The 13,352-nt window shown below is 35.4% G+C and overlaps 2 protein-coding genes across 2 annotated transcripts; one reads left to right on the forward strand and one right to left on the reverse strand.

The window, feature by feature from the left end:
• The first annotated feature begins 4,888 nt into the window (after window positions 1-4,888).
• Dna2 (DNA replication helicase/nuclease 2) lies at window positions 4,889-9,213 on the forward strand. The gene is made up of 2 exons (XM_083098928.1): window positions 4,889-5,067; window positions 5,359-9,213. The coding sequence occupies exons 1-2, from the start codon at window positions 5,038-5,040 to the stop codon at window positions 9,025-9,027; spliced, it is 3,699 nt and encodes a 1,232-aa protein (XP_082955054.1). The 5' UTR covers window positions 4,889-5,037; the 3' UTR covers window positions 9,028-9,213.
• A 99-nt stretch (window positions 9,214-9,312) lies between these two features.
• On the reverse strand, window positions 9,313-12,770 carry LOC145971368 (uncharacterized). The gene is made up of 5 exons (XM_083098931.1): window positions 12,176-12,770; window positions 11,236-11,616; window positions 10,801-11,079; window positions 9,746-10,239; window positions 9,313-9,663 (listed from the first exon to the last, which is right to left on the reverse strand). Exons 1-5 carry the CDS (start codon window positions 12,314-12,316, stop codon window positions 9,513-9,515), a joined length of 1,446 nt encoding a protein of 481 aa, XP_082955057.1. The 5' UTR covers window positions 12,317-12,770; the 3' UTR covers window positions 9,313-9,512.
• Between the last annotated feature and the right edge of the window lie 582 nt (window positions 12,771-13,352).

A 13,352-nucleotide genomic window follows, 5' to 3' on the forward strand; every position in this document is an offset into this window, starting at 1 on the left:
TAAATTATTAAATTATGAATTAAAATAACGTGTTATTTCCGTGTTCTTTCCGCGTTCTTTCCGTGTTCTTTCCGCGTTCTTTCTGCGTTCTTTTCGCGTTCTCTCCGCGTTATTTTCGCGTTCTTTTCGGGTTCTTTTCGCGTTCTTTCTGGGTTCTTTTCGCATTCTTTTCGCGTCCTTATAAAAGATTACCGTTTTAACAAAAGAATTTTATCGCTGTCCCTCTCGTCAGATAATATTCCTAAATATTCCTAATTAAATATAAAGAATTATCGAATAAGAGTGTGAAGATTCGATGTGATAAGTCAACGATTAAATATTAGCTTCACAAAATGTAACGATCACCTTCGATATTATAGGATCGCGAGTTAATTATTATGAATTTAATAATTTGTTTTTTCAGTTATATTTACGAATTTCGTATCGGAAAATATTCATAAATAAATTAATAAATTACGGTTGCGAAAACACCACGTTCTATCGCGTTCTTTTTGGCGTTCTTAGATGAGATTGTCGTTTTAATAAAAGAGTTACATTGCGTCATCGACTTTCCATCGTCGGTGCCGTCAACGTGTCGCAGACGGCGGCATTTCGTTACCGCATTTCCGCGTGTAGTATTCTCGCGTCGTCCCGTTTTCGCGCTTCCGCGTTGGACTTTTCGTATAAAATCCCAATTTCCTTATTGTCACGAATATCTATTTCCGATGCCAACTAACTGGGATGTTTCGAGTTTGCACACATTGCTATGCAACTTACACTCTTGCTTCGTGCTTCGTCAAGTGATTCGGCCCGAATTAGTTAGAACTCGATCGATTGCTCGGAATGGTCGTCAATGGGTCCCTTCTCTTTGCTCGTCTACAGCCACACGCACTGCGTGTGTTAACACTGTCGAGGAGTCGAGTGGATTCCCCTAGGCACGATTTTCGCTCGGTAAAAGGGGTTGCCTCCCCATTTTCTAAATTGCTGAATGTAAGCATTTAAAAAATGTGGGTATCCTCTTCTTTTGCCGTCTACTAGCCTGGTGTAGCATATAGCAACCGCGGGAGGCATAATATGTCCGGGCGGAGCACCTGAAATCGTGCTTAGCGGGTCCAGGTTCGATACGAGATAGGATAATTATGCGCGAAAAAGAGTTGGTGAACTTCATTTTCCTCTATTTCCGTCAATCGTTTCGTCTTCTTTCCGGTTTGGGCTTAGTCCTTGCTCGTTGTATCGTTGCAATCCCGACCGGTTGACTCGAAGTTGGTTCTTGTAAGTGAAATGGGATTTTCGCTCGTACCGAAACCGGGAGTGCCGTCTAATGTATAGGTATAGATATTAAGTATATACATCATGCGATCAAATATAAAATTTTTAATACGTTCTTATACAAAATTATCGTTTTAACAAAAGATTTTTATCGCTGTCCCTCTCGTCAGATAATATTCCTAAATATTGCTAATTAAATATAAAGAATTATCGAATAAGAGTGTGAAGATTCGATGTGATAGGTCAACGATTAAATATTAGCTTCACAAAATTTAACGATTACCTTCGATATTATAGAATCGCGAGTTAATTATTATGAATTTAATAATTTGTTTTTTCAGTTATATTTATACTTACGAATTTCGTATCGGTAAATATTCATAAATAAATTAATTAATTACGGTTGCGAAATCATCGTGTTTTTCCCGCGTTCTTTTCGCATTCTTAGACGAGATTGTCGTTTTAATAAAAGTGTTATCGTTGTTCCTTCCGTTAAATAAACGTTAATAAAAGTTGCGTGGCTCGTACCGCCGAGGAGTCGAAACGATTTTCATCATGGAGAATTATTTCTCTCCGGTTCTTGTGAGATCCATTCGCAACGTCTAGTTCGGTGCCCTGTTAAAAATTGGGAATTTTTATTGTAAGATTGGAACTAATCCCAGGTTTTCCTGGCAATTTCCGAAAGCAGTGATTTCGGTAGTAATTCAACGACGATACGCTTCTTTAACGTCGAATTAATTTAAATAATATATATTTAGATGAGAGAAATGTATCTTTTCTTTTCTTCGTTAAAAAAATGTTCTTCATTATTAGGATTGGTATCATTATTGTCTATATAATGCCAGAAAGATTTAATAGTAGATTAAATATGGATATAGCGTTGTGTATAAATTTTAATTTTTTAAATAATTTCATAATTTAATTAATTTTTATTAATTTTTATGATAAAAATGATTACGAACGAATATATTTTATTAATTATTAATTAATTTGAAAAAATTATTTAAAATACATGCACAAATTAACGTATCCAAAATATTTTTATAATTTTTGTTAATATAATATATTATATATACGCGAAATTATACACGAATGTTACATAAAATGTGCGAGTACTTAAAAAGAGACGAATCGAATGGGTACCCCTATATCAGTAAGATATTGATTAAAAGAAAAATATATTATTAATTTAAACGTTACAAGAATAAGAATCTAGATAATTATTCTAGAATTAATTATATATTTAAAATTATTTCATTTATTTTATTTTGAACACTATTCGAATTGAAATTTTTAATCTTGCTGTTATCGGGTTCGATTCGTCTCGCGCGCGACGGTACCCCAAATTATGTGTTCGCACATTTAACACAAACTCCAATAATGCATGTATTTTATTATTTATAAATATAATCGTTCGTAATCACATTTCGATAATAAAGGTTATATCCATTTAATTTTCAATAAAGAAATATATTTCTTAGTAATGGAAGAACATGTTTTCTGACGTGAATATCGATTTCGCGAATTGAAAATAATAACGAGGGATATTTGTCTTTGATTTAATACTGAAATCATTGCTATCGGGAATAGTCCGGAAGATCCAGGATTCGTTCCCTTCTACAGTGAAATTCCCGACGTTCAATGGATCACTTAACTTTTCTTCGCAGATTGATCTTGCGAAATCTGATGTAGAAACAAGATGTTAATCATTCTCCATTTTTAAGATCGTTCCTCTTTTTATCGGATATTACCGGTATGTCACTCGCGTATCTGCAATTGAATATTTTGAATATTATCGATTTATTTATTCGTTGCGTTTTATCGCGAATTTTAAATCGCGATTTATCTTAAAAATTCGCAAGTAAATCGGTCGGTGAATTGTATATTCACAAACATTACAGACCTCAAATGATTGTTGAAATATTTTTGATTTTTTATACTTTCGTGATAATAATTATATCGCGCTCGTGTCTATTGAGAGCTTCGATCATTATATTTATTCGTCGCGTTTTCTCGGGAATTTTAAATTGCGATTTATCTTATAATTTAATCGTTGACTTATACATTAAAGCTTTGTTTATCTTTTCACGTCTTTGAATATTGTTTTTAATAGTTCGTGCAAAATGCTGGTAGTGCAAATATTTTCTTCTATAATTTAAAAGACGATGACTATATTAATGACTGTTTTAATCGTGATTCTTTACATTATTTAAATCTTATTAAACTCCACTATTACATCGATTATTAAAGGGACTTTGAAAATCATTCGTTCCGTTATTTTCTATTAAACGTGACCACAACGCGATTTTTAATTATATTTTAAAACTTATAGAGCTCATTTCTTCTTATTCAGCTAATCATGCGCGAAATAAGATATGTATTTTATTCTCAATCGAATATTCCGATTATTGTCGATTTATTTATTCGTCGCGTTTTCTCGCGAATTTTAAATCGCGATTTATTTAGTAACTTAATTGTTGATTTCGAAGTTTATTCTATCTTTTCATTTTGAATATTTCCTTTGATAAAGATTCCTCTACACAAAATGCGCCAGTAATGCAAATACTTTCTTTTACAATCGAAGAAACGATCAATAATTTTATTAATGACTCTTGATCATGATTATTTACGTTTATACGTTATTTATATAAAACTAATTAAATTCTATTATTCTATGTCGATTATTAATAATATATATCGCGTAATTAATCATCATTAATCAGTCTTGTCTGGTCTACGTAAAAATTTTTAGTAAATTTTATATTATACGTATACTTTGGACACTTTCGTGTAATAAATTTTATTTTGTATTAAGTTTAAAATTATAGTTTATATTAAATTTGTATTATATTTTGTAATACATATTTCTAATGCATTGTATTTTATATATTCTGCATTAAATTTTGTAATATATGTATTTGTAATGTAATTATTTTTATATTACATAATTTAATATTTTGTAATGTGTTTTTTATGTAATTGCAAATTAATTATAATTTACGTTGTATATATTATAATTATGTAATATATATTTTTTATATGTATTATATTCTCTGTTTAAAAACTCTATTAAAAAAAATAAAAATAAATAAAAAAATTTTTCCTCCTCAATTTTTTTTCCCCTGTATCTCCGCCTTAACGAAGGCATTTGCCAGGTGAGGAGGTTTCAGTACTTTCATGAACCTGAGAGCTATGCCGGCGGTAACATACGCCGATATTCATATAATCTATTCTTATATTTAAAATCATTTGGACAACGTATGGGCACACATACATACACATATAGGTAAGTAATTTATAAAAATTATTTTTATAAAAATTATTATTTATCATATTTATATATTATTTTCAAAATAATGATTGTTATACTCTGGTGCTACCGGCATTTCGTGCACATAGCACGGAACAAAACCAGAAATTGTACACATTATATATTACCCTCTGAGAACATTCATGGACATTGGCTTTGTAGTTCATGTCCACGTTTTCAATGTCCATAGAGGGAGTATCGCTTTCAGGGATCACCTAAAAACAGGCTATGACATCTCTCAGTCTTCTCTCTGTGATTATGAAAGGTAAGTCCGATTTTCCGATCGAGCACGTCTATCTACAGTTATTCATGTGTCTGTCAAAATGGCGACACTCTTGCGAGATGTTTACGCGGGAATAGATAATACTTACCTCGTAATTTTTATCTCTTTAATATAAGATTACTCTGAAATAAGATTAATCATACACGATCTGTAATGCAATATAAGATTATTTTAAATATATATATTGCATGTAAACATGAAGAAACGTCAATTGTCACAGAAGAAGGTAATTAGTATATATAAATATTTACTACATGTGTGTCTATATATTATGTTGTTATTAATTTTCAAAATACATGTGTGATCATTAATATTATCTCTCGTTTTTTTTTTGTACAATAAATAGATTATAAGATAGTAATTTATTTTTACTTTCAAATTCTAATATAGATTTAATTTTAGGAATAATTTTAGTACAATTATGTAATAAAAGATTTGGATATATTATATTCATATGAAAGATGTATTAAAAAATTAATTATATTATAAAATTACTAAAGCTTATTTTTGTTCACAGACATCTACTCATATTAATATTGAAAAATCTCAGACAAGAATATCATCCTTTTTTCCAAAAATTTTCAAGTCTGAAGCAAGCAATGATGAGATTGTATCAAATTCAAATTCATCTCAAGTCTCGGTTGCAAAGAAAAGAAAAGAAAAAGATGATACATTTGAAGAAGAATCATGTATAAGCATTAAGAGAATATGTAATGCAAATAATGTATTGAAGGAACATTGTGTTGCAACGACAGAAAACAACGTTACATTGCATGAAGATTCAGTATTATTATCTGTAACAAGAGATTTTGAAGATGATAGTTTTTTAGAAAATAAAGCTTGTGATAAAGCACCATTTGAAAAAGTTAATAAAAAAGTAAATAATCAAGTGAAAACTAAGCTAAATACATCACAGAATGCTAGAAATACAATTGTTTCAAAAGTCATAGATAAAGATCGTGTTCTTAAAGAGACACAAGATCTAAATACTACTGCCTTAAAGTCTTCTTTTGCCGAAATGCCTTCTTGTAAAGAAAATGAACTACATAATTTGAAAAAAACAGAATCTTTCCAGGACTTCTCCATGATAGATGGAGATGAATTTGATGGTTTCTTCGATCAGGAATGTCATGGACAGATCAATTTCACTACTTTGCAAAGATGTAAAATAATTGATATCAAACATGAGCCAAAAATTACTGTCCTAACAGTACAGCACATAGAATCTGAAAATATTGATATTGTTGCATGTTCAGGATTTTGGAAAGATGTGCAAGTGAAAATTGATGACATCGTCATGATACAGGCTAAGAAAGGCCCACAGCAGTGGATTATTGATAATAACAATGGTTTCCTCGTCACCAATCCTGATATGCTAATATCAGGCACGACAATAACGAGTGGTTTATTTTGCAATAGGCGAGCGGTGTTGACCGACAAGTTTAGAAAGATAGAATCACTGCCAAGTTTGAATGCTGATTATTCTGTGATGACTGTCGGATCTTTGGTTCATCAATGGCTACAAAAGGCACTAAGAGAAAACATCTACGCATTGTCTGATGTGATCAAATTGCTTGATGATATGTTACAATCAAAAAGTACGATAGACTATCTCTACGCATCAGAATTGTCGCTCGCAGATTGTCGGAAACGCATGATGGAATATGCGCCAAGAATTTTCGAGTTCATTCAGCATTATATCAAGGACAACAAGCAGCAACGCATAGGTGACTTGAAGAACAATTTTCAGGGGAAAATCTGTAATATACAAGACATCGAGGAGAGTGTTTACATACCAAAATTAGGTATAAAAGGAAGAATAGATGTGACGGCAGAAGTGAATATCAATTCGAAAAGAAAAATCATGCCTTTGGAAGTGAAAACTGGAAGAGCTTCTTACTCGCTCGAGCATAAGGGTCAAGTTATTCTCTATCTCATGATGATGGGGTCCAGAGATCAGGATATCGATACTGGTCTTCTGTTGTATCTGAAAGAAAACGCGATGCAGGAAATTAAAAGCAGTCATCATGAGAAAAGAGATTTAATATTGTTGCGGAATACTTTGGTTCATTATTTCTCCAAAAAGCCTGAAGACCTTCATAACATGAGTTCGCAATCAGATTTAAAGACGATGGAATTGCCAGAGCCAATAAATCATCCTGCGTGCACCAGGTGTCCCTATCAGACTCTATGTTGCGCGTATCTAACAAAGGATCCAAATGTAAATTTGTCACAATCGCATCAACTAACAATGCCGATGACGCAAATGCTGAACGATTTTGAATCTAGTCATTTAGATTACGTTATGAAATGGATCGCGTTGCTCCAACTGGAGGAAGCTTATGAGAACAGTAACAGAAGTTTAAGCAACATATGGACGATGAGTGCGGAAAAAAGAGAGGCGAGAGGAACATGTATCTGTAACTTGAAGGTCGTGGGTAAAGTAGTGGTGGAGCAAGACGATAAGTATCAGCATAAGTTTGCGCGTGTTAATATCAAGGGTGAGATCATCGACAACGGCACGTTCAGCAGCTCGTTCACCGAGGACAATTATGTCATCATCAGCACTGATGCAAAAATTAATATAGCTGCCGGACACATAATGCATGTTTCGCATGACACTGTCACAGTCCTATTGGATAAAGATGTTACGCGACAGAACGCGGACTCTACGTTCCATATTGATAAATACTCTTCTTCCACAGGTCTGTCCACGTTCAATTATGCGAATGTGGCCGGTCTATTAAGCAATGATGATGAGTCCATCGTCAAACTTCGGCGCATCGTCATCGATAGGACCCCGGCCACGTTTGCAGAGAAGTTGCCTCGTTCAATTGTGTCGGCTAGCGCCAAAATAATAAGCGACCTCAATGAGAATCAACAGAGGGCCGTGTTGAAGGCGTTGGCCGCCAACGAGTACATTTTGATAAAAGGCATGCCAGGTACAGGAAAGACGCAAACGCTGGTAGCATTGATAGAGCTGCTGCAAGCATTGGGGTCTAGTGTTTTGATCACGGCGCACACGCACAGCGCGGTGGACAATCTTCTGTTAAAATTGCTGGAACGTAACATTGATTTCCTGCGCCTGGGCTCGACCAAGCAGATACATCCACTGTTGACGTGCAAGAGTGAGGAATACGCATTGGCGAGTTGCGACTCGCCGGAGAGCCTAGAGACACTTTACAAAAGCAAGCAGATCGTTGGCGTGACCTGTTTTGGCGCGTATCACGCTCTTCTCAGGAGACGCACTTTCGACGTATGCGTGGTGGACGAGAGCGCGCAGATCATGCAGCCCACGGTACTGCGTCCACTGTACAGCTCGCGCAAGTTTATCCTTGTCGGGGATCCGGATCAGCTGCCGCCTATTGTCAAGAACAAAACGGCTGCGAGACTTGGCGCGGACGAGTCCCTATTCACCAGGCTCGACAGCGACAACAATACCGTCAATCTGTCGAAACAGTACAGAATGAACGGGAGAATCATGAGATTGGCCAATGAGGCGACATACCGCGGCAAGTTGGTATCGGGCAACAAGCAGGTGGAAAATGCGACTTTAACCGGCATCAACATGGAGCAAATGCTTTCGTCTTGCGAAGAATGGATAAGAAGCGCACTCTCCAGAAATGTAGATGACTCAGTGGTGGTGCTCGATACTGGTAACACTTACAACTTGAGTGTAGAATCCGTAAACAGAAATGATCAGGTGTATTCAAATGTTTGGGAAGCAGCTGTTATCTTGCGACTCGTCCAAGTGCTCACAGAGGCAGGTGTGTGCGGTAGAAATATAGGAGTCATCGCACCTTATAACGTTCAAATAAATTTATTGAAAAAGATCTTGGACAAGGAAGTGGAAGTGGAAGTGAACACTGTGGATCAGTACCAGGGACGCGATAAGGACGTTATATTATATTCATGTACAAAGAGTACCGAATGCAATACGAAGAAAGAATTCGAGATATTGGACGACCAGCGACGTTTGACAGTAGCTATCACTCGCGCGAGACATAAGCTGGTTATAATCACTGATAAGGTCACCTTGACGAGATATACGCCGTTTAAAAATTTGTTTGACGTCATTGATGAGAAAAATGTGATAAGTTTACACAATGGTGAGGAAGACTTTAATTGGGAAAGTCTCATTTCTAAAATTGACAATAGTAATAATGATAAAGAAGTCAAAGAATAAAAAAAGGACTATTTAACAATAAAAAATAGGCTAATGAATGATAATTTTTCAATATTTATAATATATAAAATGTGATAAAGCTCAATCTCTCGTAAAAGTACAATTACTGAAAAGTTTGCAACTATGTATTGAAATATAAACGTATGATTTTATACAAAAAAAATATATATTTTTTTTCAATCTTTACATGTTGTTTATGCAAGTGATCCAAAAGATAAATTCCATTAGTAGCCTTTAATTTCATATTACGTAGCCTGGAGGAAATATTGAAAAAAATAGACACCATTATAAACCTTGGCACTTGTACTTAAGTACGTCAAGCATAAGTCCCTTGTATTTCGCACAAGTCACACATGATCACATTTCATGCGCACGTTTGTGCGCCATATAAGTACAGAGAAATTCCAATAATATTTTTGACACTATATACATATGTACAAAATAAAATAATATGAGCAGTTATGCACGTTCTCCTCTTGCCTGCTTTAATTATTGGATTCGTTGTAAGACGCTCTACCAGCCAACTCCAATAAATAACGATCAGGATGGTCCAACCAATCGCTGGCGCTTAGTTTCACAACTCTCTGTTTCTCCACCTCCTTTACCTGCCACTTTTTAATCTCCAATTGCTTCTCTCTGTAAATATATCAATGACGTCTCTCATATTCTTAACATCAGTTTTGTTCTAAACAAAAGTTTATTTATAAAGAGATGTTACCTTAACTTTGTATCACCGCAACCCCAGACTTCCAAGCTGGCGATACGATAAGGCGCGCCGGCAATAGACACAGAATGGAATGATTCGTCGATACTAATAAATGGCGAACGTGGATCGCTACCAAGTCGCAGACCATGCGGGTAGCCCCTGATACCCATGTTCAGGTATAGTATCTTCGCACCTTTCTCTATAATTTTATAGGACGGAGTCAGTTGAATGCCCATTGAATCTTCATCGCCCCAATAGAGATGACTCTCCCGCCACTCGACAGTCGAGCATACGCAGTAGGTAGGACATTCCTCGTCTCTCTCTACACTAGCGGCTCTTATAATCAGTAGAGTAGGACCTTTGTAACCTAATACATGGTGAAGGAAGCGATTAGCTCCGGTCCCGTGCTCTCCGCTATTGTACAGTAACGTCCAATGCCTTGGACAAATACTGCCTGTTCTTCTGGCTATCAAAGCCTGAGTTACATCCTTCGGTGAATCGTTGGTCTATACACACATACACACCACGCACATAGATACGAAGATTTAACAACCATAGATTTTGATTATAGGCGGGCGCAATATTGCAATCGATCTTTTCAAATATACAAGGTGCTTCAGAAATAGTTGGCCAAACTTTAAGAGCATATTCCACTCATTGTAAGGATGAAAAAAAGTCATATAAACATGGGTTCGGAAACGCTTCCTTTCCAAGTTATAAACATTTTCTATTTTATTACATTTATTAAATGTTCTTGCAGTTCAAACGTTGTTAAAGTCTGTAAGTAAAGTAAATAGAAAATGTTTATAACTTGGAAAGGAAGCGTTTGCGAACCCATGTTTATGACTTTTTTTCATCCTTACACTGAGTGGAATATGCTCTTAAAGTTTGACCAACTATTTCTGAAGCACCCTGTATATTTTATACATAGGACATAATCATTATAATCATCATAATCATCTCTACATCTATCGATTATAAAATAACCGATAGATGTAGAGATGATTATGATGATTATAATGATTATGTTCTATGCATATTATTGATCATTCTTTGTGACAACATACCTGGAGGTAACACTGCGGTAGTGTACATGACAACAACCAGACAAAGCTTATAGGCAATAAGTTTGTCTGAGGAAATTCTAAGTTGGACTTTTCCAACACGGGCGTCGGTATCTCGATAGGAGGTTGCGGTTGTTCTTTCGACAAAAGTGCTTTACCATTGCGATAAGCAGTTGTCAATACATGCACCACATATCGTTGTAGGCCATACACCATGCGTGGGCAATGTTGCCCAATCCAATTGCTCACATAACTCGTGGATAAGTTATTTTTACCGTGAAACTGTAAAATATTAAAGATTTAAAAATACAGTGATACTACAAATTATTCATTTTTAAACATGCAGATTTAGATATTTGCACAAATATTGACTTATATCATACATAATAATGGAATCTTAACTACATATATTTTATTAAATTGAATAAATTTACTAACACACGAAACAACGACCGCGTTTATTATCTGTTCTGAGCGAAGGCACATGCTGGTACTATTGTTTTCCATCGCTAATTGATAACAACATATCAATAAGGCCTTCAATGTTTCAGGAGTAACATTGCCACCGTCTTTTATGTTGGAATACATTTTTATATAATTCTCTAATATAGCTTGATCATTCATTACTGACAGGAACTTCTCGGCTTGCTGCTTGAAAGCTGTCGTACTTATATATGTGGTCGTAGCTTGAGCATTATGATGTAAATAAGTGAAGAGCTTCTCACTTAATTCAGGATGAGTGGGAAATAAGTATTTTTGGAATACGGACTTGGTAATGCCATTAACATGCTCTTCTTCGTGGGCAAGATGCGCTAATATCTGCAAAATACATTTATAAATTAATATTACATGGCGCTAAATATTCTAATATATTATAAGTAAAATAATTTGCTTCTACATTTATACGCAAAAAAAGAAGTAAATTATATACATGTGTATTCTCTCATTTCTGTCACATAAAATTAATCGGATAACATTAGCCATATGTGCGACAACATTATTAGAATATAAAATATATAACTATTAATTTGCGACTGGATGATTGACCGAATCAATCTCTATATTAATTTGACTAGAGAGTCGCAAACTTTAAAGAGAAAGAGTGTCGACTATTGAAAATATTTGGAAATATTTCTGAGGACGGAGTGACATAAATATGAGTCAGCTGAGAGTCTGTCTTCTCAAACAGCTGTAGCTTAATTCCAACTACATTCTATGTGACAAGCGAGTACGCTCTGCTCCAATTGTGGTGCAATATCTATTTCTTCTTATTAAAAAAAAAAAAAAAAAAAAAAATTGACAGTTTGACAAGTCAGTTTGCACATCAACACGAGAGAGGGGGGGGAAGGGAGGGGGAATATATGCATGTGACGAGTACCTTGGTCAGACTCTCGATCGGGAAGAATTCCGTGTACGAGCTGTGGTCCGGCTCGCTCCTGGTGACGGCGTTCGCCGCCGAACTGGCGGACTCCAGCTTCCTCTGGGAGGCGATCCCGGGGCGCGTCGTCTGGTTGCCCATCTCGCGTATCACGCTTATGTATATGTACCTGTATCAAGACCAGTTCCCGCAGCGCACCTTCTTATTCCACATACCACCCTCGGTGAGCAACGCGCACGGAACCATATGCATAAAAAGCGGCTACTGCGAGAGACGGAGGTCCTTCCGTCATCGACGTCGCAACAACGTAAGATATCAGCGCGACGCAGCGCGACGCGACGTAAGCAACTTTTACGCCGATAGGGGTTTGCGGGCCGACATCGTGGCACACGAGCGCACGTCGAGGTGCGTGTGCATGCACTGGATGTTATAGGGAAAATTCGCGGGAGGCTCCTCGAGGACTTTCGTGTTCGAGTAGCGCCTTTACATTGGGATTTGGAGTGACCAAAGCGAAAACAAGAGAAACATTGAGTAGTTTTAGGAATAAAAGGAGTAAGTTCATACCTGACCATGTATAGATAAATATAGTTGGGAAGGCGCTGACCTTTAAAAGAAATGGACACGGATTTGGAAGGGACGTTTGACAGGTATAAATGCCCGCGCAATTTGACAGTTGACAGCTGAGATCGTTGCCTCTTTTCAATTGCGTTCTCTTTTCTTCCAAATTTTCTCTCTCTTTTTTTTCTCATCGATGTTTCATTGTTACATATTTGTTTGATTTCGAATGTAAAAGGTGTACAGGTAAAACGAATAGATTGAATACCTTTGATCCAAGAAAATTAAAAATAAATGATAAATTATTATTCCGATTTTCATTTTATTATCGACAAGTGGAAAGTTCTGATTTATTGGATTATCGATGAAGTGTTTTATTAAAAATAAGCAAAAGATAAAAAAATTAAACAATGTAAAAAAACTTGGTCCAGTTTTATTTCATAGGGTATATTTTCGAAATACTGTTGAATAATTTCGTTAGAAAAAATTCGAAAAGAAAAGAACAAAATGTAGGATCACTTTAAAATCAAATATTTCAAAATTGTGCTGAAATTCTGTCATTTTTCAAAAATCAGGAAAATATTAGAAATATTAATTTTTTAAATTCTAATTAGGTTCGATA

The sequence above is a fragment of the Camponotus vicinus genome, unplaced genomic scaffold, assembly GCF_025532165.1.
Source record: "Camponotus vicinus isolate PSW18456_S1 unplaced genomic scaffold, iyCamVici1.0 SCAF_5, whole genome shotgun sequence".
Classification (NCBI taxonomy): Eukaryota; Metazoa; Arthropoda; class Insecta; order Hymenoptera; family Formicidae; genus Camponotus; species Camponotus vicinus.

Bases quoted from the DNA above. Each gene is read 5' to 3' on its own strand.
- LOC145971368 (XM_083098931.1), bottom strand. From the start codon at position 12,316: ATGGGCAACCAGACGACGCGCCCCGGGATCGCCTCCCAGAGGAAGCTG. The intron at 11,617-12,175 runs GTACTCGTCACA...TGTATTTTGCAG, and splicing joins CGATCGAGAGTCTGACCAAG to ATATTAGCGCATCTTGCCCA. The intron at 9,664-9,745 runs GTAACATCTCTT...ATATATTTACAG, and splicing joins TGCGGTGATACAAAGTTAAG to AGAGAAGCAATTGGAGATTA.
- Dna2 (XM_083098928.1), top strand. From the start codon at position 5,038: ATGAAGAAACGTCAATTGTCACAGAAGAAG. The intron at 5,068-5,358 runs GTAATTAGTATA...TTTTGTTCACAG, and splicing joins GTCAATTGTCACAGAAGAAG to ACATCTACTCATATTAATAT.